This window comes from Erigeron canadensis, chromosome 2 (assembly GCF_010389155.1).
Source record: "Erigeron canadensis isolate Cc75 chromosome 2, C_canadensis_v1, whole genome shotgun sequence".
NCBI lineage: Eukaryota > Viridiplantae > Streptophyta > Magnoliopsida > Asterales > Asteraceae > Erigeron > Erigeron canadensis.
The window spans coordinates 9,022,630-9,049,893 of NC_057762.1; the positions used below are offsets into that span (position 1 = coordinate 9,022,630).

General features: G+C 33.7%; 1 protein-coding gene across 2 annotated transcripts; it reads right to left on the bottom strand.

Annotated features, from left to right (window-relative positions):
* Positions 1-4,041: 4,041 nt before the first annotated feature.
* On the bottom strand, positions 4,042-25,786 carry LOC122588719. 2 transcript variants are annotated; one of them, XM_043760890.1, is made up of 9 exons: positions 24,866-25,786; positions 23,730-23,795; positions 8,926-9,837; positions 8,680-8,826; positions 6,677-6,783; positions 5,957-6,320; positions 5,735-5,839; positions 5,505-5,620; positions 4,042-4,671 (listed from the first exon to the last, which is right to left on the bottom strand). In XM_043760890.1, exons 1-9 carry the CDS (start codon positions 25,757-25,759, stop codon positions 4,215-4,217), a joined length of 3,168 nt encoding a protein of 1,055 aa, XP_043616825.1. In that variant the 5' UTR covers positions 25,760-25,786; the 3' UTR covers positions 4,042-4,214. The 2 variants fall into 2 exon arrangements, with proteins under 2 accessions (XP_043616825.1, XP_043616826.1); XM_043760891.1 differs by having other exon boundaries at positions 5,505-5,623.
* Between the last annotated feature and the right edge of the window lie 1,478 nt (positions 25,787-27,264).

The following is a 27,264-nucleotide window of genomic DNA, read 5'->3' on the forward strand; positions in this document are numbered from 1 at the left end:
TATAATCATTACACACTCTCATCGACCTTCTATTACCCTCCGCCACTGCCCTCCTTCTCCACCGCCTCCCTTCTATCACCTTCCTTCTAGCCGCCGCAACGCGCGAGCAATATGCTCGTCCCTTATAAAGGGAATTGGATTTAAGACTTTAAGCACTTTTACAATATACCTAAATTACCACTAACCCTAAAATAAGTGTTACAAGTTCACTTCAAAGTTCAAACTATCTCTTTCTCTCTCTCTCTCTCTTTTTTTCAAACTATCACTTTCCAGTGTGACAGTGTACATCATCACCGACACCCCGACCATCGCCTTCTATCCATCACCAACACACTTAACCATTGCTTTTAAATAATAACGCTGCAACACACGGACATTCATTTAGTAATCATTGAAGGTTATGGATCGACATTTCTTAAATTTCTTATATCTATATAAAAGGACTATCTATCTACAAACGCTTTAGTTAAAACTTTAGATTTCTACCAAAATTGATTTATGTTATTTTTGTGATATATTCACGGCAAGGAGAGGAAAAGAAACAACTAATTTATTTATTTCATTGTAAAAATACAAGGACTAATGTCGTGTTTTCTTAATACTAAAATTAGAAATAACATAATTATTTTAATCTAAAGGTTGTGATTAAAAGTTAAATATCATCTAATGGTCCATTGTCATCACATGCTTACGAACTTTAAGTAGGTTTCAACAATTAAATGTTTAGTTTGTATTTTAATATAGGGAATGATAGATAATATTTTTAATTTACACAAAATTCATGCCTACATCAATGTTATTTAGTACCTATTTTTCTTAATGAGTAATTAGTTCATGTTTTGGTATTGTCTAATAATGCATGTTTAACATCATAGTACCTATGTTTAAGATCATATTATTAATTACATCTACATAATTATACTAATAAACTAAATGAATCAATTTTAAAACTACCGCGTATCGTATAGGTCACAGACCTTGTTATATATAAAACCTTAGATACTACTCTAAATATCCCAAAATAAGTCATAATAAAAACGCACTTATATATAATCATTAGAGGTATATTATTCTTAAAAAAAAAGCATAATGCGTGTCGTATAATAATTAATCTAACATGTTATTTTCAAAAAGTAAATAATATTTAGAACAAAATAAATTGTAGATTAAATGTATGTTTTTTATGGAAACAATATTATGTTTGTGTTAGTGATGCTTTGTAATAAAATTTAATTTTTTTACATATAATCTGTGGGACTAAAGTCATTGACTATATTGTATTTTGTTTTTAAATATTTTTTTTTTGAACCATGTACTTATATATTATTCAATTAAATTATTATAATCTTAGATATTTAAAGTCCCGTTATATTTGTTCATAAACTTATTACTTATATAAATTTCAATATAATTTATTTACTAATTTAGTATCATAAAAGAATATAAGATCTAAAATTTGTTTCTAAGCAGCCCATTATTAGTTTAAAAGTAATAGAAAGAATAATGACTTAAATTAGAAAAATTTACATCATACAAATTGTTTTAGAATCTTTTAAGTTTGAACAATAGAAAATAATCATTGAAGGTTATGGATCGACATTTCTTAAATTTCTTACATCTATATAGAAGGACTATCTATCTACAAACGCTTTAGTTAAAACTTTAGATTTCTACCAAAATTGGTTTATGTTCTTTTTGTGATATATTCACGGCAAGGAGAGGAAAAGAAACAACTAATTTATTTATTTTATTGTTTCCTTAAGAAACAACTAATTTATTTATTTTATTGTTTCCTTAACTAATAAAATGAGAGTTAGTCACATTACGAAGTTTATTTTTGTCAAATAATTAAATAAGCGTGAGTTTCAAATAATCATTAAATGGTATTTTTATTAAAATATAAGGACTAATGTCGTGTTTTCTCAATACTAAAATTGAAAATAACATAATTATTTTAATCTAAAGGTTGTGATTAAAAGTTAGATATCATTTAACGATCCTTGTTTCTCCATAAAAGAATTTAGGACCTTGTTATATATATATTGGTAGATTAGTAGATTAATTGAATAAAAAAACTAACATTACTCATCATTTACGTTTATTTGTTTTTCACTTGATGAAAATTATAAAAACAACTACTTAATATAACATTATTTTAACTACTCGATCACTTCATACATTTAGTCATTAAATAATTAAAAAAACAAACCGACCCAATATAACCACCGTTATATCCCTATCAATTAGTTATAAACCAATTTTACTTTTTAATATGTGAATTTTAAATTTGTACATTATTTTGACTTGGAATATTTATTTATATTACAATAATAATGAATAATCTTATCATTTAGTTTTGTAAAATCCATACTTTAGAAATAGTGTCTTTATATATATTTTACTATATAAAAATAAATAATCTATTTAATTTTTTTTTTATGAACAACAGTGGTGATTGGAGGACTTAGTGACATGCTTTTTCATCGTCCGTTAGAGATTGACCACGTCACTAGTACAGTCAATCCGAGAGCATGATCTATTTAATTTTAATAGTACAATACAACTGCGGATATAATTTAAAGAAAAAAAGATCTGCTAATTAACAATAGGATATGTATTAAACTAAAATTTTTTACATCTGTATTTTGTTTGTCAGTCACTCCACTAACAAATTACATCGAGTTGGGTCAGGAAAGACTCAGTTATCCCCTTTTAAAGTTCTGCTGGGCTTGGACCAGAACACTTTGGCCCGGAATAGAAGTCCATACACGCTCTGCTTTGGAATTCCTTGTGAATTTTTGATATAAACTCCCCCCATGGTGTTTAACGGTATGTTTGGCGGAAATAGCTGGAGCTAAAGGCTGAAGCTAAACTAAAGGCTGGATCTTGAGTTAAAAGTTGAAACTAGAGGCTAGGGCTGTAAAATTAAAGCTGTCATTTGTATAAAACTGTTTGGCAAATAAGCTGAAAGATGTTGGTAAAAAATGTATAATTACATTAATGGACATAGAATTTATTTTAATAGAAAAAACATAAAAAGTTACAATAAAACTGATTACATAGACAATTTTATAGGTAATATGAAACACTACATTTTATTAAAGTTTTAAATGGCATAATGTGCTAGTAGTGATTATTATTTACCGATTTTTCCATATCGTTGATTCATTTTATAACAATCAAACATTAAGAATGGAATTTAATAATACTAAATGGAACATAAAGTGATGAATTGCGTACTATGAATAATGAATGGATTGTTTATCTTGGTTTATGAATATATATATATATATATATATATATATATATATATATATATATATATAGAACGAACCATCTTATAAGCAGTTTTAACTGTAAATGTTATACGAAGTATAAATTTGAGAGTGTTAAGGTAATTTTCATATGTTGGAGATGAGACTTTTTTTTTAAAGCTTCCTCTATGAGCTTTTTTTTATAAGCCCTTTGGGGCATTTTTTTTTTAAATAAAAACTCTAGGCTCTCACTTCCAAACAAGGTTAATATCTATTGTAGGATAGGAGGTTTACTTTAAAAGCTCAATTTTTCTAGCCATCTAAAAACCCTTAAAAAGCCCTTACCAAACCAAAAGGTAAAAACCATATCAATTCGACAATTCCTCTGCCTCTTCCGAATCACCAAGCAACTTCAATAAAACAATTGGTCCAATCAAAATCAACAATCATTCTTCAAGACTTGCCCGTGATTGACATTGATCTTCACATTTTAATGTTGCCCTTATTTGCGATGATGACATTAAGGCCATCTAGGATCTGTTTGTTCATTGTACGGCTCATTGAGTCATAGAAATGGCTCATCTACTTGATAAGTTTTTCTTTTTTTTTTCCTTCTCTTTTTCTAATTTTACTACGTATATTTGTTGGTCATGTTATTCAATGAAGATAATAAGACCGCATTTTATTTATGCAACTTTACCCAAGAGCAAATGGTGAAATGGGTCAACAACAACAATGCTATTGCTATTCCGTACCTGTTTCAGCTTATACGTAAAGTCGAATACCACACAAAAATCATAGACATAAATTAATTCGGTACACATCGACAATCCATACACAATAAAAGAGGACTTGAACCTTGACAATGTAACTTATTTGCAACCATGCGGAAACCATATCCTTTTACCAATGCCGGAATTGTAAAGAACTTAATAACAGGGCACATTTGCAAATATGTTTTTACACGGGCCGAAACTCTAAGCCACATAAAATAAGACCGGACATAATTCCTTCATAGCTTGTAAATTTCAGATTCAATAGAGCACAATCACCGTGAAGATCACGAGTTGAGTTAAATCTCCCCACGTTAACCTCCATCCATCCATCGTCCCTTTGTTCCGGGACCCGAGTAATATCGTGTATATTCCATGGACTTGGGGATATAAAGTAGATAAATTCAGGTTCTTTATTTCCTGGGTTGAGTAAATCTCGTACTTTCACTGGACCTTGCATCCCATGGGATTTTTCAGAGATTTTAAACACAAGGTAACACACATATTCTGTTTCTTGTGACAACATGTGACTTTCAATTCTGCAATTGATATGGAATATTTGTTGTGGTAATAGCTTAATCACCTCTGGAAACTTGCATGTACGATATACATTGCGTCTAAGAACTGGAACTTTTGTCAACCATCTATGGACATAGCATTCAAATTTGTATTTTGTTAGACAAAAAAAAATTAAAAAATAGCAACATTATATTCTAAATGATCAAATCCCATTGTGGGATTTAGCCCATGTAGGATTCAGGCTCCAAATATACACTCACACACTCACTATTATATGTTTGACAACTTAAAGAAAGAAAACATAGCCAATTACCCACTTCTCCCTAACAACTGGTCCACTCAGTGACCAATTCTAAAGCAAAATAAAACCAACTAATTACTTACTAGACTTACTAATATCTTACTATATGAGCAATCTAAACTTACTAAACATACTTAAGATAAAATATTAGACTCACGCTAATTAAAACCGACACTTTGACTTGTTGACCCGTCAAGATTATCCCGACAGCCCACCCATTGTGGGATTCAGCCCACCTAGTAAAGACCAGTCTTTATAATATGGAATTCTTGGTTCCAACCTATATATTTGGGTTGTTTAGTAAAATATTTGATGTATGATAGATTGGGATTTGTTGTTCAAAGAAAAAAAAAAAGAAAAGTTCTAAACATTTCGCTAAATTGTATCTTTTCCATAAACTATTACAAAACTAGCTAGTTGTTCAAACAGAAAATCGGTAAAACTGTGTGTGCCAAAGACCAGAGTTTCCACTTCCAGGCTTTCCACGTGACATGATTTGGTATTTGCCGAAGTCATCCGAGGTTCCAACTCCGGTTTTACATATTTTAAAAAGATTCCGTTTGACCGACTATTTTTATGTTTATGGAAATTAAAGACAGCATATAGTGATCGAACTTCTCTATATAATAAATAATAAAGTTAGTTTAAATAGCAAACCTAGAGTCGGCTGCTGCTTTCGAAGTTAATAGCTTCACATCAGAAGTGTCATACAAAACCGCCTTTGCAGAAAGCAAAAGTTGTTTTTTTCCATTTACTTCGCTTGCCCAGAATAACTGCTGATCAAAGGATTATTAAAGATTAAAAACACAGCCCCAAGTTTTCTTTTGTAATTCAATTGGAGTCTAAAGATCAACTCTTTTTTTTCTTGCAAATAATAGGAAATGGACCTTTTCACAATCCTCACAGTTTATGTATCCATTGAGTATTTCTTCATTATTGTTTGTTCGCGATTGTTGCACCTGTTCAGGCTTTTCCGTATTTTTATGCTTCACCTGTATTAAAATATGCAATACCATGTTATATACATGTAATTTACTTTAAAACATACCATCTTCATTATACTGTAACAAAATATCTAGAAATGTTTCAAATAATATATCCAAACTTGCTTTGTGTATGGCTCGGAATTCAATGCCTTCAACATAGATCGCGCAATCATTGAAGTAGCTTGGTGAAAAGCTCTCAAGTAGAAACTTAAAAGAGATGTCATCCTCAATGTGATACATGAAACGACACAACTCAATCATCATCCAGTTGTCGTCTCTCCATGTTGCAAAATATGCATGTAATGTTTCGCTCTTGTTTCTATACTTCAGGTTAACATAAGCGGGTATAGCTGAAAATGTACTTGATTCACAATACTTAAAAACCAAATGAACCCCATAGACTGTATTTGGAGTTAAAAATTGAGGTCTTGTCATGATCTCGATCATCAAGTTTGACACATCTAGCATCTCGGGTACTTTTTCAAACCTGCACATGTTAAAAAATTTACGGGGTGTTTACGATTGCATTTGTAATTTTGCTTTATAAATTAAGTTTCGGAAAAACATGTCAACTATTTTAATTTCCAAAAGTGTGTCTTATCGCAATTAAAACGCACATAATCAAATTTTTTTGTCTAAACACCTTTTTTTCTCTATTACTTACGTTATGTAAATGAAATAATCCCATATTATTGTGTTCAAAACTCAATCCAAAACACCCAAAGAAATGAAAAACCCTTTGTTTTTAAATTTAATTAAATTCAGTTTTTGGTATGTGAATACGGAGAAATGTCGAACTAGAAATAAGAAACACATTTAATTAGGACTGCAAGAAAGAATAACCTTGATTCTGGAACGGATCGCCACTTATGTGGACACGAATGTACGTAGGAAAAATTTCTTGCTGATATCATCTCATTTCTCTCTCCATTACCTCGAAACGAAAGGACCTGTTATACAATATGATTATAAATAACGGAGTATCTTTACACCCTAATAAAACAAAAGGCCTATTTTTATTTTTAGAAAATTCTGTCTTTGAATTACCGAAACGGAAATTTGTCAATTTGAAGTAAATAAACTTTTGTAATAAAAAAAACTAGGCATATGTATAGTCATTGAAACGTAATTTTGAATTAGATAATAATATGTCAACGAAGAATTTGAACGAGTCTCGTGTTAGAAGTCTTAGCTAAACGAATCAATTGTCAGGAGTGTGTGATGCAGTTAAAACAATATATGTTGGAGACGATCGGGTGCAAAAGGAAAGATTGCAAACACTCAAATTGGAGTTTTAGATGTTGCAAATGAACGAGGAAGAGACAATTGATGCATTTACTGCGAAGATAAATGTGATTGTCACTAAGGCAGCGAATTTGGGTTCAACATTTGATCTAACAAGTCTACTACGTACGAAAACATCTGAATTCTGTACGAGATAGGTTTATACAAATTGTTGCATCTATAGAACAACACTGCGATCTTGACAAAATGACTCTAGATGATGCGATTGGAAGATTAAAGGCTTTCGAAGGGAGAATAAAGTTTAAGAAGAATAATGGAAGTGGCAATCAAAACAAGTTATTGTTGACACGTCACAACAACTTTAATCAAAGAAGACGTTTTCGAAAATGTGGACAAGATTCGTCGAGAGGGCGAGGTAGAGGGAGATATAAAGGTGAAGGAGACACTTCAGAAATTTTAGACGTAACGACAACAAACCGCGAAGGAAAGTTAATAAGTGGCTAATAAATTGATAAAAGTGTGAAAAACTTGGGCACTAAGTTTATGAATATTCAAGCAAAAAACAGAAGGAATATGCAAGACTCTTGAAAGATATGGATGATAATGAACTCGCACATCTGATGTGTCTTATTGACGAAAACTAGAAAGCTTGATTGTGTGACACCAGGCAAAGCTGTGTGATGCAGAGAAGTAACATGTTAAAGGTGCATTGAGAAGATTCAGTGAATGAATCAAGACATAGAAAAGACCGTGTGATGTGGGAAATAAAGTGTGAAAGGTGTACTTAATTCCATGACTAAATTAAAAGGAAACTCATGTAATACAATTTCATTCCGTGAAGGATCAAATTTCCGTGAGAGAATTAAAGGTTGTGTGAAATAACCAAGTTTTCTGCTAAGGATGTTTGTGAATAACAAATCAGTGATTGATCAAACTGAAGAAGGTGTGAAGCCAAGTTGTGTGAAACAAACAACTTTGTGTGAAGTAAATTCGTGTGAAACAAGTTTGTGCGAAGCAAAGTTCACTAGGAGCAAAAGATGGTGTGAAGTCATCAAAGATTCATTGAAGACAAAGATTGTACTACAGGTCAAGAAGATTTGGATCAAGCAAAGAACAAGCGTGACACAAAAGTAGATGATAATGTCAGAAGATTTTAAGAGCAAGTCTTAAACAATTAGGGAGGATTTGAAACTGTTGGAATTTATAATTGTCTTAAGACTTGAAGGGTGTAAACGTTGTGTCTGTTAAGAAAAAAGCCAACGGTTTGGGCATCCTCATAACCAACCGCCGTGATATTAGGAAGCAACACAATGCTTCGGAAACAACCGCCATGAATACTAGTATATATATATAAGGATGTTTAGTTTCATATTTACGTAAGCAAATTCGTTCCAGGTTACATATTCGATTCAACATAATTTTGTGTTTTAATTATACACTTTGTTCTTCAATTATAATCATACTTGGCAACAATATCTTGGTTCACGTCATCAGTTATATACGTGTTCATGAATGAGTATTATTAAACATCAAAAGAAACATGGCAGGCCGGAGCACTAATAATATAATGAAGATATGGTGACGAACTAATAACTACGTACCTTCTCGTGTTGAAGGAGGATTCCATTAGAGAAAATGTTGTAAAGATCCTCTTTCTTTATGGTAGAGTAACTTTCAGGTGACATCGACAGTTGGATTATACTTTGGTAGTCTTTAGGTAATCTTGGCTCCCACATTTCATGATTCACCTGTACATCATGTAAAAACACTTAATAATCATCTTATTTCAATTTATATATATATATATATATATATATATATATAGAGCTAGCATTGTGGAAACTAACTTGGAATTCCAATGCATGAGTAAGTTGTACAATCACTTCAATCGCTGTTGGTCGGTTTTCTCTCTCGGGATCTAAGCATTGTAAGGCTATTCTAGAATATATAGCCAATGATTGTGGCACAATTTGCTCCTTTATACAATTAAGTACGATCTCCTCTAGCGTTCCTTTCTCGCTGAAGTGCCGATTAGCTAATTTACAGAGAAACCGATGCTCCCGCTCGACATCATATGCAATTGACAATTTACCACACAAGACCTCTAGTAAAACCACACCAAGTGAGTATATATCCGACTCTTTGGTTAAGAAAGTCGTACGCTGATATACCGGGTCAATGTAACCTTTCGTGCCTACAACTTCATCGTTTACATAGTCCATTTGCTGGTTTTTTGGAATCGTTAAGGATGAATCAAAATTGGAAATTTTTGCTTTCCAGTCGTCATCTAATAGAATGCTACCACTCTTTATGTTCCTATGTATCAAAATCTCTGAAGTTCCGAGACCTTCATGGAGGAAATGTATCCCTCTTGCGATATCAATGCATATGTTAAGCCTTTTCAACCAAGTAAGATCATTGTTGCCCAAGTGGCGATCTAGACTTAAATTAGACGCATACTCATAGACGATGACCATTTCGCTCTCTTCTTTACAATAGCCTACAATGCCAACTACATTCTCATGTTTATACTTTGATAGAAATATACATTCTGCCGCAAATTTGATTTTTCCGTGATAGTAATCATCTTTATTCAACCGCTTCGCAGCAATGGTTTTATGTTCATTAGCGTGAGAAACTTCTCCTTTGTATATCACCCCAAAACCTCCTTTTCCTATTTTCATAGAGAAGTTCTGTGTGGCTATTAGTATCTTGTCAAGCGGAATTCGTAAAGTGTCTTCCTTGTCTTTCTCTGGTTCCTAAGATACTCAAATTAGTATGTTAGTATATTCATATGGGAAAAATCCATAAAAAGATAATATTTTTATCTAAAATTCCTTATAAGGGGAATCTATTTAAATTTTCGTCTATTAAAAGGATCTTATTTTTAAAAATTATCGTTAAATTTTAACATCAATCCTCCGTTATATGTTGCTTATGTGGACTTTGACTTTGATTGAACATACAAAATAAATCTTAAAAAGAAGAAAAATCTTAGGAAGAATTTATAAATTTATTATGCGAACAATCCTTTCAAACTAAATTTGTTGGGGTCGACAGCATATCATGGGGTTCAAAGGAAGTTTCAAAATGAGTGTAACCTTGAACCTTCAAATTGTTAATTACAATTTTCTTAACCATCGTATCATATGCTTACTAAATTTCTAATACCAAAAAAATACAATATATAATTTATATGTACGAATCTTTGATTTGCCTTTAAAAGCCGCTCACATCTACTCATTTGTATTTCGAAACTCATCCCATATATCTTCAAATGCGTTTCAGCAGTAGCATCCATCCAACTAAACAAAAGATGGGTTTGATTATATATACATCTATATATATATATATATATATATATATGGGTAGGTTATTTAGAGTCCAGCTTATTTTGAGTCCAAAAAGAGTCCATATAACTTACATATGTGTAAATCATGGTGGTGGTCGGAGATGATGGTGGTGGTGCATACACATGTGCAAGTTGTAACATTTACACATGTGTAAGTTAACTTACACATGTGTAAGTCGTGGTGGTGATGGTTGCCGTCGCTAGAAAATCATGGTGGTGGTCGGAGATGATGGTGGTGGTGGTAGGAGGTGGTTGGGATTTGAGGTGATGAAAGAAAATCAATGGACCCTTTTTAGACTCAAAATAAGGTGGACTCAAAATAACTTTATATATGGGGACAATCAAATAAGAACAACCTTAAAATAAGAACAAGTTGATAACACTTAAAACCTACATTTTGATACATTAAAAGTCCATAAAACTAACATAGTGTATAACTAATTATTATTATTTAAGTGTTTAACAATACAATGGTCTGTGAAATTCGAGAAAATCATGTTTTTTATTTTTTGCATTCATCTTGGATGCATATTTATCAAAATGATACGTCCAACAAAAAACGTGATTTTTTCGATTTTGATGGTTTAATGTGTTTTTAAACACTTAAATAATGATAATTAGTTATGTACTATGTTAGTTTATGGACTTTTAATGCGTTAAAATGATGTTTTTAAGTGTTCTCACCGTTCTTATTTTAAGAATGTTCTTACCGGATTGTTACTATATATATATATATATATATATTTAAAATTTTTTTTCTGAAAATAACTTTTCACTTTCACACACATATATATATATATTGCTCATATATTGACTTACTTGATCATATATTGACTTACTTGAAAAGATAATGCTTTCCGAAGTTCCTCAATGATGTCTTTCCCATTTGGACGGTTGGCTTGAGATTCATCCAAACATTTATATGCAATTTTTGAAAATGTGTCTAGTGAATCTTGACTTAAATATTCTTCCTTTAACAACACGGGATCAACAAGTTTTTGTATTGTTTCCTCTCTAAAGCATTGTCGTGCAATGGCTGGGAGCCCATTCCGATTTTCTTTGATGAAACTATGATGATAGGCCAACTTACCTGACATGATCTCAAATAGTACTACGCCAAAAGAGTAAATGTCTGATGATTTTCTTAGAGTACGTGTATTCTCATATTCTGGATCAATATAAAAAGGAGTGCCCGCAAGTCTTTTAGTTTCGATGGTGTTCGCTTGTTTATCTGTTGGGTGGGATGTAGAGAGCCCAAAGTCAGCAATCTTTGCATCCCAATTCTCGTTTAACAGAATGTTGGCACTTTTTATATCTCTGTGTACTATCCCCCGTTCGGTATGAAGGTAATTCAATCCGCATGCTATACCAATGCAGATTTTGATTCGTTGTTCCCAATTAAGACTTAAATTCAAGCTATCATCACTATGTTGCAAAAAATCTTCAAGACTTCTATTAGAAGCAAGCTCGTATACAAGGATCAGCTCTTGACCTTCATCACAAAAACCAAGAAGAGAGACAATGTTGGGATGATCACAATTAAAAAGCATCTTAATTTCTACATCGAACCCTTGTTCACCAAGCTTGTCTTCTCTACCCTTTATGCGTTTTATTGCTACGGTGCTGCATTTTTTTTGAAGTTCACTTTTATTCTTCCCATCTGTTAATCGTAAATTGCTTCTATCAAAATGATCAAGCTTCGCTTTGTAGACGGTACCAAATCCACCCGAGGCAATCTCATATTCTTTAGCAAAATTTTTGGTGGCCAACAAGATAACCGAAAGTGAGATCTTTATGTGTTGTAAGTTTCCACCCTGCAATAGTGTGTCGTAAGTTTCCAATTATTGAGTTCTAATGAAGGTCTTTCATTATTGAGATAAGACTCAATTCTACCTATTTTTAAAGAATACATTGTCTCACAAATAGTTAATCATTACACGAACGAATTATACCATAACAATCTCGTGTTCTCATTATTTGTTAGAGTAGTTACTCGATATACTTTTAACGTTTTTTTTCGAAATTAACAAGCTATAATCCCATGTGATTTTAGAGCTTAGAATCATGCATGGTTATAACTCTTTATATGAACTTTGAAAAACACCTAAATTTTATTTGTTGTACAACAATAAAATTCCATAAAAAGAAGGGGGGGTGAATCATATTTATAAACTTTTAATTATTTTTCACTTTGAGCAAATTTTAAAAATCATTAGGTGATATTGTTGGGGATCAAAATTCCGCTAAGTGGAGTAATTATAAAGAGTGCTCGCTGCAAGTCCAGCGGCTACTCTGTTGATCTTCTTATTCACTAAACAAGAAAGGTTCAAGAAGTTCGAATAATTTTTTGAAGTTATGTCGTGTCTCGCTAATTAAACTGTATAAACCTTCAGGACCCAGAATCAGAACAAGACAATACTCGTTGACAAATTGAATGCTGACCTCTTATTATTTCTAACAAAAATTGGACAGCAAAAATGGATTATAAGAATGCACACAAGTCACTTTATGGTCGTAATAAACACTTGATTGCTATGCATAATGTTCGGAATCCCATCAAGCAATTAACGATAAGAGCAGAAGCCACTAAACGATTGACACATGGAATCCACTCTAGTGACCGTGAGTATAACGGCTTATAAATAGAGACTTTTTCTACAAGATAAATGTGGAAGGAAGAGGGAAAAATGGATAAACAAGAGACTTAATACTTTAGGTCCTGTTTCCCTCGTATGTACTCCGCGAACTCACATCAGCGACATGATTCAACGGTCAGTCGTGGAGAGGAACGGAACTACCTTAAATGTAAGGGTTGTCCGGGCTACGGGTCTGTCAACCCATATAGTGTAAATTTTTTGAAATACGTTCATTTTTTATTAACTGGTGTTACTTGTCAATGATATTTGAGATACCGGTTGATGGGATAAATTTATACTTTTGAAAGATTTTTATAGCAAAAAATATTATAGAGATATATTTAGGCAACTAAATAGAAAGTGAAATTTCAAAAATGTCAAAACCCCTATAAAATGTTAAAATTAGATATAAATCCTTTAAAAAGTGACTTGAAAATCACAATAATCTAATCGTTCAAAAATTTTGCAGATATGAGGCTAGTTGTAAAACGTTTGTGTCACGGGTCACTGAGTCACTCATTATCTTGGTTCCGTCACTTATGAAGTTCAATTGAAATACTTTTAAGTATGTTCAAGTATTAGACTAGGAGTAATTAATTTGTAATTCAATTAAATGAGTTTAAGTTTATACTTAAATATGTCAATTTCATTAGATACCCCTTGGGTATGTTATATTATCAAGTTTCGCCCTCATTTGTTTTATTACAACACCTTGTGGTGACTTTTTGTATCATTAAATACCCCTATCTCAAACTTCCGTTTACATCTCGCTGTTATCCTCTTCACGTGCATACCACCTAAGGGTATATTCGTCATTTTACCTTTAAACATTTCTTCCTCTTCTTGCTTCTTATTTCCGGATCTTAGAACCAAATCTCAAATCTCTCTTATCTCCTTTTTTTTTTTTATACTTTTTCTCCCTATCTAAACATCACAGTCACCAAATCCTTTTCATGATCCATATCCAGATTTAATTAAAGTATTGGTCTTCGTATTATGGTTGTACCCAATCTCAACTCACAGATACATATTTTATGTACCTTTTTATCTAATCATAAGAAATAGATGGCTTTCTAAAGATGGCTTGCTATAGAATTTATGATTGAAACTTACATATATATCCTCGTGTTAAGATTCTCTTTCTTCCTTCCTTCAATTCACTTATTTATGATATATGTAATTAAACTTCTTTTTGTGCCTTTTTCTTTCTTCTAAGATCCCATTTTTCCCTAAAATCCACATGATGATAGTGGTGGCATCAGATTCAACTCATGTTCCATCGTCGGAATTCCAACCGCCAAAGATGATGGTGGGGGCGGTGAACCACCCAACCGCCACTGTTCTGTCGACTCATATATACATAATAATAATAATATTATTATTATTACTACTATTGTTATTGTTATTATTATTATTATTATTATTATTGTTGTTATTGTTATTGTTGTATGTTTCTCAAGTATAAAAAAGTCCCAGATGTATAGAATGGCAAGAAGTTGCAAATGACCAATATACCTTAACGGTTGAGGGTACTTCATCTTTACGGGCAACATGTGACTCTGTATGTTCGCAGAGAACAGGCTTTCTGTATTTACAAGATGGGATAAGTCAACCGGTTCCGGATCTTCCCAATCATATAGGTCGTGTTCTAGGTGAGCCATATTGCTCCGGGGGTATATAGTCCTTTGTCGTTGCCTTATTCCTCTTTGTGGCTCTCGGTCCTTGTGAGCATGATGGCCTTGGTTAATGGGTCCACTTCCCGGAGCTCCTCCAAGACCAGTCGGATGCCCTTCTCGCATTCTCCGCGACACCATCCTCCCTGTGTGAGTTGGGATATTCCTATGTTCTCCTTCGCGAACCTCAGTTGTTCTCATAGCGGGAGTTGTGATTGTCTGGGGTCGTCTCCCTTATTGTTCTTGAGCTCTTCTATTTGTCCTTCCCAAAGAGGGTTACATATATCTCCATATTTTCGTCAACCGAATCTGAGTCATAATCATTTTCCATATTTCGAGTGACGCTGTAAATCTGGCCAGTTTCCCTCAAGTGTTGCATAATTGCACTTAACTGATCATAGTTAGCATGCACATACGCATCATTAATCTCGTGTTCTATTGATGTAGATGCTTGGTTAGCACCTCCGGACTGGTTCCTCATCGGTGTAGAAGGACTCGTTGTACTGAGAATCCTTATTCGTGGTCCGTTTGCCTGAAAGGTATCTCAGGGCACCAACGACCTTCTTTGATCCGGAGGCGTGAGCATAGATCCGTCTTGACCCTAGCCCTATGGTATGAGCACAGATCTTTCTTGGCCTTGACCTCTTGGGATGAGCACGAACATGTCTTGACGTTGATCCTGTAGTGTAAGCACGGATCTGTCTTAACCTTGGCGTTGAGATGTAAGCACAGGTTTCTATTGACATTTACCTTGTGGGGTAAGCAAGGATCTGTCTTGACCTTGACCCTGTGGTGTAAGCACGACTCTGTCTCGACCTTTTTGAACTTTGATAGCATCGTTTACTGCTGTCGATGCATCGAAGCCATCAGCGGTGACGATAGGTGAATTAAGGTTTGATACTATAGTTTGTGCGGGCACATTAAAAAAGTTTTTTCTTGCAAATCTAGGCCTCCGGGGGTGTTTGAGATCCCCCTGCGTTAGTTGTTATGGGTGAGTAATCGTTGTCTTGATCGGCCATGGTAGTGGTTGTTTTGATCATGGGTGAGTTCAGTTTTTCTGGGATTTTTGAAAGTCGTGTCCCATGGATGGCGCCATTTTTTTTTTTATCAAATAATCACACTATGGCTTAACCGAGGGTTGTGACTGTTTTAGGGGTGATTTGTAGGCGATTCCGTCCAGACAAAGGGACTGCGACCGCTTTAAGCCTACCTTATGTGTTGTTATTGTTATACCAAGCTCGGAGGCCGGTGTAGGTTATGTGTAACATCTCGGACTTTTTGATTAACGGTTGACTTGAGTCGTTAGGTCAACACAACGTGTCCGTTAAGTCTCTAGGAGATTTAATGCTTATATGTGATTAATATGCTATATGTGGAAGGCTTCAATGCCTTAATGATGTATATGTTAATGTGTTTAATATGCCAAAGATGATTAAGATGTATTAAATGTGTCGGTAAGTATTCTTGGTAGTGAGTTTAAGCCCTAGATGTGATGTCTCAAGGTTGAGGGACTCAAAGTGTCAAGTGGGGAAACTTGCTACAACAGGTTAGGTTGTAATTAGACCCTAATCACACACATAATTCAGTTTCTCCTCTCTTTTCAAACCCTAAGGCCGCCCCCCTCATCCTCTCGGGCAATTCGCGTGTGTTTCTTGCGATTCAATGGTGATTCGAGTGAGATTTGGTTCATAGATTATGTCCTTATCATTGCCTACAGGTAATTAAGGTATTCTCTTCATGATTTGATGTTTGATTGGTCCATTCTATCATCACATTCCTGGCCATAAGGGTTGGGGTGAATTCGGTTGCGTTTAATAATCGATTAACGTTGTTTTAAGTGATTAAACGTTTGTTATTGTGATGCAAATCAAGTAGGGGGATTCCATTGCATCATTATGGTCTTAAAATGATGAACTTTGAGTTACAAAAGTCGTTCATAAGGTTTGGAGAATGGATTGGGTTGTTGATAATCATTTGTGGTAAATTGATTGAGTTTCGATATTAGGATTGGTTGTTTAATGTGACCTAATGATCCTTTTTGCTAACAACTCGTTCATGTGCCAAATCATCAATTAGGTCTTAAAAGAGTCTTTTTCTGGTGTAAAATCCGTTTCTGGAGTAATAGTCAAAAAGGAGACTAATTTCTGGAGTAATAGTCAAAAAGGAGACTAATTTCTAGGGTAATAGTAAAAAATGAGACTAATTCCTAGGGTAATAGTCTAGAAATAGACAAAAGTTGAGAATAGACCAAAAGAGAATAATTCCTAGGGTAAAAGTCAAAAGAGACTATTATTTGGAATAATGGTAATTAAAGGGTATGCGACACGTATTTAGACTGTAGGTCAGTTTAGTCTCGTTATACTCATAAATCGTTCCTATGTTGATTATAGGTAGTCGGGAATACTTGCAAAGCTCGGTAACTTACGTTATCATTTGTTATACGCTTCTACGAGGTAAGATACACTAATTTGACACGCTGAGGGTTCAACAAAAACATAGTTTTCATATAATAACTTCCCAAATGGTATTTTGTTTGCTTATAGGTATTCGAGGTTATACGGGAGGTGATATGGGCTATGTAGATGCATATGAAAGCCTGAAATGCTACCCCAATGATATGTACTGATATGAGATGCTATGTATGCTTAATAGATGATATGATATGAAATGATATATGATATGAGATAATAGATGACTTGCAACGATATATGACATGAGATGAAATGATATATATATAATATGATACGAAAGATGATATGAAATGATGTATGATCTAAGATGATAAATGATATGCAATGTTGTAATGATATACGATATGCAATGATATATGATGATGTACGTGATGTAACAATGTATGCGATGTAATGATACGCTATGAAACGCTATGTAATGTCTTGAGATGAATTGAAATGTATTATATGATGATGATATGTATAATGTGCATGACTACATGGCTTGTTCATCTAGTTCACTAGACTTATTAAGTTGCCATGACACGTGCATGTTTAAGGGCCCAAACGTAAAAGATGATATGTGATGATGTTTAGGTAACGTGGACACCTAAACTATATGTGATGTAAACCGAGCTCGTAAGTGACGTGAGAAGTGTTAAGCTTAACCCGTACATGCCTTTACAAGGGTTGTGCGTTTGATGTGGTTGCTTGGGTGGCTCCTTGCAACGAGGTACAATGTGGAGAGTAATACGGGAGGTCTTACCAACCCCACTTGTTTTGTACATACGGATTACTCAGGGATTAGCTTGCCATTCCTTAACGAGATTGATGGACAGCCGTAAGGTTTAACCATCTAGTCGGGTGGGACTTGTGTCACCACTATGATGATTCGTTAACGTGATATGTAAAGATGCTGAAGATGACTAGGCACATTTAGGGTGGTTCATTCTAATATGAAAGATGTTGATGCTATGATATGTATGTGAGACGATATGTTTGATGATATGTGTTTTATCGACTTAATATGACTTTTATATAATGTTTTAAATAGATAAACATTTTATAAACCATATGTTATCTTACTTAGCTAATTCGTTAGCTAACACTTGCTTTTTAAAAATGTGTTGTGCCCTCAGGTCCAATAATAGTGAGCAGGTAGATGTGAGAAGACGTGAGGCATGGGTAGATGATCTTGAAGCTGGCTATAGTTTACCCATAGTGGTTGATCGCTTTAGATATTTGCTTTATGTTTAGATAATAATGACTTGTATTGATAATGTGATCGGTTGTTTAATGTTGGGCAACCGATGGGTTTCGATTTGAAATTATTTTGATGATATGGCTAGTAACACCATCTAATAAATACACCAAACAGATTTTGCTGGTTTGGACTTTTAAAGTTTACTTCCACTTTCTTTTAACGCCGTTTGGCGAAAGTTTTTGGAAATCCATATTTTTAAACGATGGGTATTACATTATGTGCGAGGAGTATAGAGAATATGATTTGTGTCGTGTGGCATCTCCTCTTTATATAGAGGGTAGAAAATGTGGGGAGGAGGATATGAAAGTTAGGATAAATCTCTTCCTCCTTTGAAGATATCTTTTATCTTTTGAGAAGATTGTGATAATATTTCCATAAGTCATGTCTAAGGTATTAGAACCCAGATATGCTATTCTTTGAGAAGATTTAGATAACCATGGAAAGGATTTATGTATATCTGATCTTTGATAGATCTCTACGGAGCTAAGGGAATTGTCCTTAGGTCTTTTAGGATTACTCTATTTACGGAGGTAGTGCTCTGTAACCTTGACTAGCGGAGTGGGGCTCCTTTGCATAAATGAATTGTTTCTGCTGTTTACGAAGAGTTTTTCGTAGCCTACTTAGGTACCGAGGTAGAACTTCGTATAGGGTACATCATCACGCTGCAACAATTTATGGAGCTTCATCTTCAACTCTCCAGGTAGATGTTTCCCGATAAAGATCGGTTGTTCGAGGAAAGTCGTATTGATAACGATCTTTTCTTCTTGGGGCGTCAAGTGTCTCCTTGGCCTTCTTTACTCCGTGTACTTGCTTCGTCTGGTCGAACTCCGAGAGGATGGTCCGATTATGTCAGGTGTCTCATGTTTCACAATAGAATTGGTCGTGAAGGTGATCAATCGTCGCATAACTAGTCTCCCCAAGAGTATATTATATGGCGAATGAGATCTGACCACTATGAAGTCTAGAGTCTCTATTCGAACGTAGGGAGGATGCTCTACAGTTAGGTCCAAGTGGATATTCTCCGAGAGGGCAAACTATTTCACCCGCAAACCCTACTAAGGGGGTTCGAGGTGGGGTGAGGCGAGCCTTTATGGCCTTCGAAATTAACTTTTGTCTGTGAAAAAGTGAAGATATATATATATATATACGTGTGTGTGTGTGTGTGTGGAAAAGTGAAAATAGTATTGTTACACACCTAAGCTTGATGAAATTCCCATCACATCTTAATTTTTTAATATTTGTTACTCAAAATACAAAAATCACATGTTGATTTTAAGAAAATATTAGAAAATTATGATGTGAGAGGGATTTCACCTAACTTGGGTGCATAAGAGCACTCACAGTACCCTCGTCTTCCGTCCTTTACCCGTTCTCTAATGAAGGACGGGTGCACACCGCTAGGTGTGACTCGTCCGTCCTCCTTTTTCCGCTTGTCCCTGAGGGACGGAGCTCATTATCCATTTTCTTCTTTTTTATTTTCTTAACTCTTGAAATTTAATTTACTAACGGCTAGTTCATATAAATTTTTTTTTTTGAATTCCTACCTCTATTTATACCCAACATAAACAACCATTTCATTCCACAACAAATATTTCAACTCTTTTTAATCTTTCATTTCATTCAAACATCGACAACCATTTCATTCCACAATTTCAACTCTTTTTTTTATCATTCATTTCATTCGAACTTTAACACAAAATGCTTATACGTGTGTTGATTGAATCTAGAAAATATCTTGTTGTCAAGATGTTGAATGTTGAGGTTACCTAACCCCAATACCGGTAGATGTGAAATGAGTAACCCCAGCTAAAACTATTGTAAAGACATTATTGAGTTGTTCAACAAGGACACGACAGAAGGAGCACTTAGCAACACTTCAACAAAATCTGAAAGGAATGTAAGTACTTTCAGACAATGTATATGAAGTTGACTGATAAGCGTATTTACGCGAGCATCACTGATGAGCGTCTTTATGCGACGCGCATCAGCGGTATCTAGATAAGTATGGAAGGAGCTAGGTTCAATTACGAGTCGTGTTTTAGAGAGCTTATCATGTTTGCTTCATTCATTTTAAGTAAGTGTTTGAGTGTTTTTAATAAGTGTTTTCCTATGTTTTTTTATTCATTTTAAGTAAGTGTTTGAGTGTTTTTAATAAGTGTTTTCCTATGTTTTTTTTAATATTTCAATATTTTTTTAAGTAATGTCTTGTATTTTTTTAATTAATGAAATGTTTTATATAATTATTATTATTAATATTATTAGAATGTTATATATGTTGTATTTTAAAATGTTTCAAATTAAATAAATGGTCCTAAACTATTCCTCGCATTGTAAGGATTTTGGGGATTAGTCATTGGTTAGTTCTTGGGCTGAGGTAGAGCTGATATGATGCTGACATAGACTGGTACTTGAAGAATGAGTAAAGAATACTGTGAATGCTCTAACAATACCATCTTCGCTTCCTCATATATATAATATCTAAAAGTAATTAGATAAAATGAACATTCTAAGTAAATAGATAAAACATGAACATTCTAAGTAAATATAAAATAGTCATTGAAATTCAAATTATTTGATATATTAATTTAAAAATAGACATAAATCCAAAATCATTCTTGAATCGCGTATCAATCTACTGTATAATAACAATAATAATAGTATAAAACAAAAAACATGAGTTAAAATAGTTTATATATAAAAAGCTTTAAATGTACATGGTACTAAAGTCTAAAAATTTCTAACAAAGAGCTATGTATATTGGTTCGCATGAAAGTGTAATAAAATAATTTTCAATATCCAAAAGATACTGCTTAGTATAAAAAGCTTGAACAAAAAAGGAGCTTTTTATCAAGATATAAGACTATGAGGAGTAGCCCGTTCCTTCCCGATTTTGAACGCGTCCAATTGCCTCTCCTTTTTTTGTTTTTTTTTTATGCGTTTTGCCCATTCTAATGCTCTTTTTTTAACCCCTAAATTTAAACACTATATATACATATACATTACCATTTAATAAATCAATCCTCATTTTATCTCCTATTCTTCTTATTTCCTTCATTCTTCTCCTAATTTTTATACACTCAAACAATAAATGGCTAGAGCTTGGACAGCAGATGAGACTATGAATTTAGCGAGAGCTTGGCTTGAGGTAGCCGAAGATCCAAACGCAGAGAGTTACCAACAACAAAGAACATTTTGGAGCCGTGTAAGGGAAGTCTTTATTAATCTAGAAAATCATCAAGGAATTAAACGAGAGTGTGCAAGGAAAATGGCGGAAGATGCGCCACTCAATTCAGGAGTTCGAGCACATCTATGGTCATTTGAACAACGAATTAAACGAGATGCGTGTCGAAGTTGCTTTAGACGAGTATCGTATGACGCATCCTGATTTTCTGTACATCCCGGAGTGGGCATTGCTATGAGCTAGTCCAAGATTTATGATGTGATTTTATCAAAGATGTTTTAGTTTCTTATCTATTTATGTTATTCGGTTTTATGTTTTTGTTATTTTGTATGTGTTTAAAATAAATGTATGTTTTATCATATTTTATGTATGTTTAAAATAAATGTGTATTTAATGTATTTATGTTTTACTTGTTTTATTTAATGTATTTATGTTTTACTTGTTTTATTTAATGTATCAATGTTTTAATTTAATATGTCACCAAAAATTAAAACATCACATAAAACATTACATTTATTTTCATAAACATTACATTTATTTTAAACACATCACATGAAATTAAAACATTACATAACACTTAACACAAACACATTAAATAAAAATTAAACACTAACACGAATTATGGGCTGGAACGCCAACCATAAAGGAAATCGGTCGATGAAATGTCACTATCACCGTCATTACAACGCTGGTATTCATATTGATAATCTTCCTCTTCCAAGGGAAAATCATTGACGTATTCTTCACCAGGGTCGGTCTCGTATCCTTCAGGTCTCCTGTCACGTGAATTCGGTTCTGACCACATGTAACTGGCCGAAGTTCTCCGCTTTCAATTCGAGCTATGGTATTATCAAATGCCTCTTTGAATTCTTCATTAGTCATGTCGTTCGTTGCTTGCAAGTTTGGTCGGACAGAAATTTCCGCCGTCAGGGTGAATTGAAGGTGTCGAGGTTGTAGCCCACGAGGTTCAGGTTGAGGCTGAATAGGTGGCTGAATGGGAGTACGAATGGGTGTCTGAATGGGAGTACGACTTGATTCGCCTCGTGCTCTTCCTTGCCCGGTTTGGCCTCGTGGTCTGCCCCGTCCTCTCCCTCGTGTGGGTTGCGGTTGTCCGATAGGACGGGTTGGTTCATTTCGTGCTCTCCCTCGCCCAAAGTTCATGGTTATAGGTGTGTGTGTGCTATGTGGATTTTTTTGAAATTTTTAGTTGTGTTTTTGGAACGAGAGGGTGAAGGTATTTATAGGTGAAAAAGTATAAATTTGAAAACTAGCCGTTACTGTTTAATCTATCCGTTAATATTCAAATTTTATATTTATTTTTAGATTTATTTACATTATTTCCAAAAATTAATTAAAAAAAAATATGAGGAATGCCCTTGGATGGAATGCCCTACTCCAAGGGAATGCCCCAAAAAAGGGGAATGCCTCTAATGATTGTAAAATGCCACATGTCGTCTTGTGAGTGGTCGAGGGGCATTTCCAAAAAAAGGGGAATACCTCCACTCCTCTTAGTCTAAAAAGCTTGATCCTATTCTGGTTATGTTTGGCAAGAATTTTTCTAAAGTTTTTGAAGGGTTTTAGATTTTAACTTTGAAAAAAAGTTTTTATTCGGTTAAAAGTAATGTTTGATACAACTAGTTTTAGCTTTTATTTGAAGGAAAAAGATCCAAAATAAAACGCTTCTTAAAATTACGTTTCAAGGAATTTAGCTTTTAGTCATTAAAAGTACACAAATTCCTTTTAAAGTTACAGCTAAAGCTACCATATCAAACAATTTTAAAAAATAAAAACTCTACCTAACAGCTTTGCTTAAAAACTACAACTTACCGCTCCAACTATAAGTTACAACAATTTTTGCAAAAAAAAAAGCTATAAATCGATATTAACTAATTACTATAACTTATTTACAAGCTTTGATCATATTAGTATTACCTATAACTTAATGTTGTCAATTGATTGCTTGCTTTAAGTCATCAGATTAAAAATTTATCATTTCATCAAAGGATCATTTAAGACATACTCGTAATTATTATCTTCCTACATATATATTTTTCAACCATATAAGCAAGGTAGACTATATATGTAAATCAATTACCTCCAAGCTCCTGTATGATGCATCTTCAACTTCAACGGCAGCAATTGACGGTACTTTTGGTATCAACTGAAACAATAGAAATATAATAATTATATATGTTGAGTCTCAATGCTATCTGTAAATTTGATGATGACAAATATAATATATAAACACTTAGTAATCTTTTGGTTCTTGTAATCTGGTCTGGGTCAGACTAAGCTGACACAACTTGCGTTCTGTAACTGAACCAGATCATGCTTCATACTTTGTAATTGTTTAATCTTATGGAAGCAAGTGTTGTTCAAGCTCCATCAAATTGTCATAGCATTCTATCCAAGTCGAAGAGGAGAATTGAAAATAGAAGACCAAGTTGTATTCACCCCCCTCTACAACTATTTGTGTTCATTATACTTTGGTATATTGATACACTTCTGGGACATAATATATATATATATATATATATAGGAAAAGGTTCAAATGAGAACCATTTGAATTGGAAGAACCATGAGAACCTTTTAATTATAACTTGGTGTTCATATGTGAATAGTCTATGTGAACAAATACATGCACATATGAACATGTCAAGTTATAACTAATATTATCTATGTTCATATATGAATGGTTCTCAAATGAACCTACGTGAACGAATATGTTCACATATACCTATCACATATGAACATCAAGTTATAATATAGTAGTTCTCATGGTTCTTCCAATTTAAATGGTTCTTAATTGAACCTTATATATATACATGTGTGTGTGTGTAAGTTATTTTAGGACCACTCCTTATTTTAGGACCAATTAGGATGTGTTTTTTGTAACTTACACACCACCATGATCATCTCCGACCACCACCATGATTTTCCGGCGACGGAGACCACCGGAAAATCATTTTTAAGTTAACCTTCACACATGTGTAAGTTTATACATGTGTAAGTTAACTTAAACATGATTTTCCGGCGACAGCGGTGGTCGCCGGAGCCGGAGGACCATGTTTTTGGTCGAAGATGATCATGGTGGTGGTGGTGGTGGTGGTCGGTGATGATGATTATGATGTGGTGCTAATCGGTCCTAAAATGAGAGGCGGTCCTAAAATTAAAATTTTAGAGGAAATACACAGAGCAAAAACATACAGTAATGAAGATATTCTTACTTACCGGCGGCTTTTCATGTTCCTGCTGAAGTTCCAAAGCTTTCTTAAGTAGTCTGACAATCCGATGTGCATTTGGTCGTTGCGATGGGTCTTCATTCAAGCAAGAATATGCTGTTTCGTAGAACAAACTTAACGCTTGTTGGTCCATTATTTGTGCCCGCAGATCCGGATCAATAAAATCATCTAATTTTGCTCTTTTGAAATCGATATAATGTCCCCAGGCTAACCTCCCGGACAGAATTTCAAATAACACCATCCCCAAACTGTACACATCAGATTTATGGCTCACCATTCCAGTCTCTTTGTATACCGGATCGATATACCCTAGGGAACCATATACTACAGAGTTATGCGCACGATGCCTTTCGGCTACTGGAATATTCATGAAATTTCCAAAACTGGATAACTTAGGCACCCAGTTTTCATCTAAGAAAATTGTAGCGCATTTGATGTTCCTGTGTATGATGCTTAAATCGTGTCCCTCATCGTAATGAATGTAACTCAAAGCACGCGCAATACCAACACTTATTTTCAATCTTTGAATCCATGTCGTGTCACGGAGATGTTTATCCAGACTTCCGTTGAACTCGTGCTTGTTTATGATGATGTACTCACCTTCCTCCTGACAATACCCAATATTCGACACAATATTTTCATGTTTGAGCCTAGAAAGCAGCGTAAGTTCCTTCCAGAACATATCGGGCACACCATTCCAACGATCTAACATCCACGCATCGATAGTAATCAACTCACCACCAACCAAGAGTTGTCCTTTGTATGTCTTACCGGGCTCATTGTGATTGATCCAATTTTTATCAGCAAAGTTGTTGGTGGCTTCTACTATCTCCGCAAGAGGGATTTCTAAGTGAGCAAACGCTTTCACGGAAGACGACGACATAGCTAGCTAGCTAGTTTTGTAATTTGGTGGCCTGGGGAAAAGGGGAGTAAAAGTAGATGTAATTACTAGTGATTGTAATGATATTGATTAATTAGTAATCATGTGTGTACTTTTGCGCATATATACAGCCAATTAACCTTCATGTCTACTTTATTTTTAATTAAACAATTTGACCCATAAGTATGAATGAGCTGTATATCAATTTCCGTACTATTTATTTATTTATTATTTTATTATTATTATTTTTTGTCAACTAGCGATGTCGAGTTGTTTGAATTGAAATTATCAAAAGCTAGGCGACGATACCAATAATAAGTTTTAAAACTTTTTATCCTGGTACGATAGTACGATACATCGATTATTTCTTTTAGTCTAAGGAAATAAAATTTATGGGGAAAACATACGTACTGCCCGTAGTATGTATGTTAGGTATTACGGCACTCACATTCCTGCTCGTAGTATGTATGTTAGGTATTACGGCACTCACATCCCAGGCATTTAGTATGTACATTTATTAAAATTTCAGAGGGTAAAATGAAATTTTTTTCATTAAAAAGTTGCGGTACACAACATTTCCTCAAAATTTATACATACCTATCACATGTATTTAAGGCACATTTAGTATGAAGAATTTTAAATAAATAAAAAGAAACAAAAAAATGAAATTTAGAGAAATGAAAAAAGCCGAGAAATCTTATGAATTTCATTGTTTGGTTATAACAAAGAAATTAATCTAAAAAATCATTTCCATTGTTTGGTTAGAAAAACATAGAAATGTAAAAATATATTTTTCTCACAATAATATTGCTATTAACATTTTTTTATTATTAGTAATACTATTTGAACTGCATTAAATTAATATACATAAAATAAGATTAATATACATAAAATATCATTGAGTACAATACCTTGAATAGTAGCGATTAATAACAATATACGTAATTTTTATTATTAATTTTTATTAATTGATGAGATAATCAATTGCTGCTGCTTTTTTATCATTGTGTTAAAATGAAGTTATGAGACCACTGTACAATACATAGTTTGACCGACATATTTCCAAATTTCAAATTGCTCATAGATCTCTTTCTTTATTAGCAGTTTTTAGATTTCAACTTATTTCCATTACAATATTGTGTAGAATTGTAGAAACCAAATAAAGCATGTACTTGCATAAACAAGAAGCAGAAACAATCGAACCTAAGACAAATACAAGCAACAACAGCAGAGGTTATTGAAATTCAAAACAATCCAACCATATACATACATGTAATCGATGGTGGAGACGATGGATTATTGAAATTAACTAGCAGAGGTTATCATCGGCAGTTAATTTGATGTGAGTGGGTTGAAGATAGCAAAGAAAATCGCATGAGAAAAAAGCGAAGAAAGGTTCGGGAATTTAGATTTCTGTGAAATGTGCTTTGCACGTGCATTTGCTATTTATACCATCTTTTTTAAAGAGAGTCCAATTTCTCCCAAGAATGTACATGGAGAAATTTATG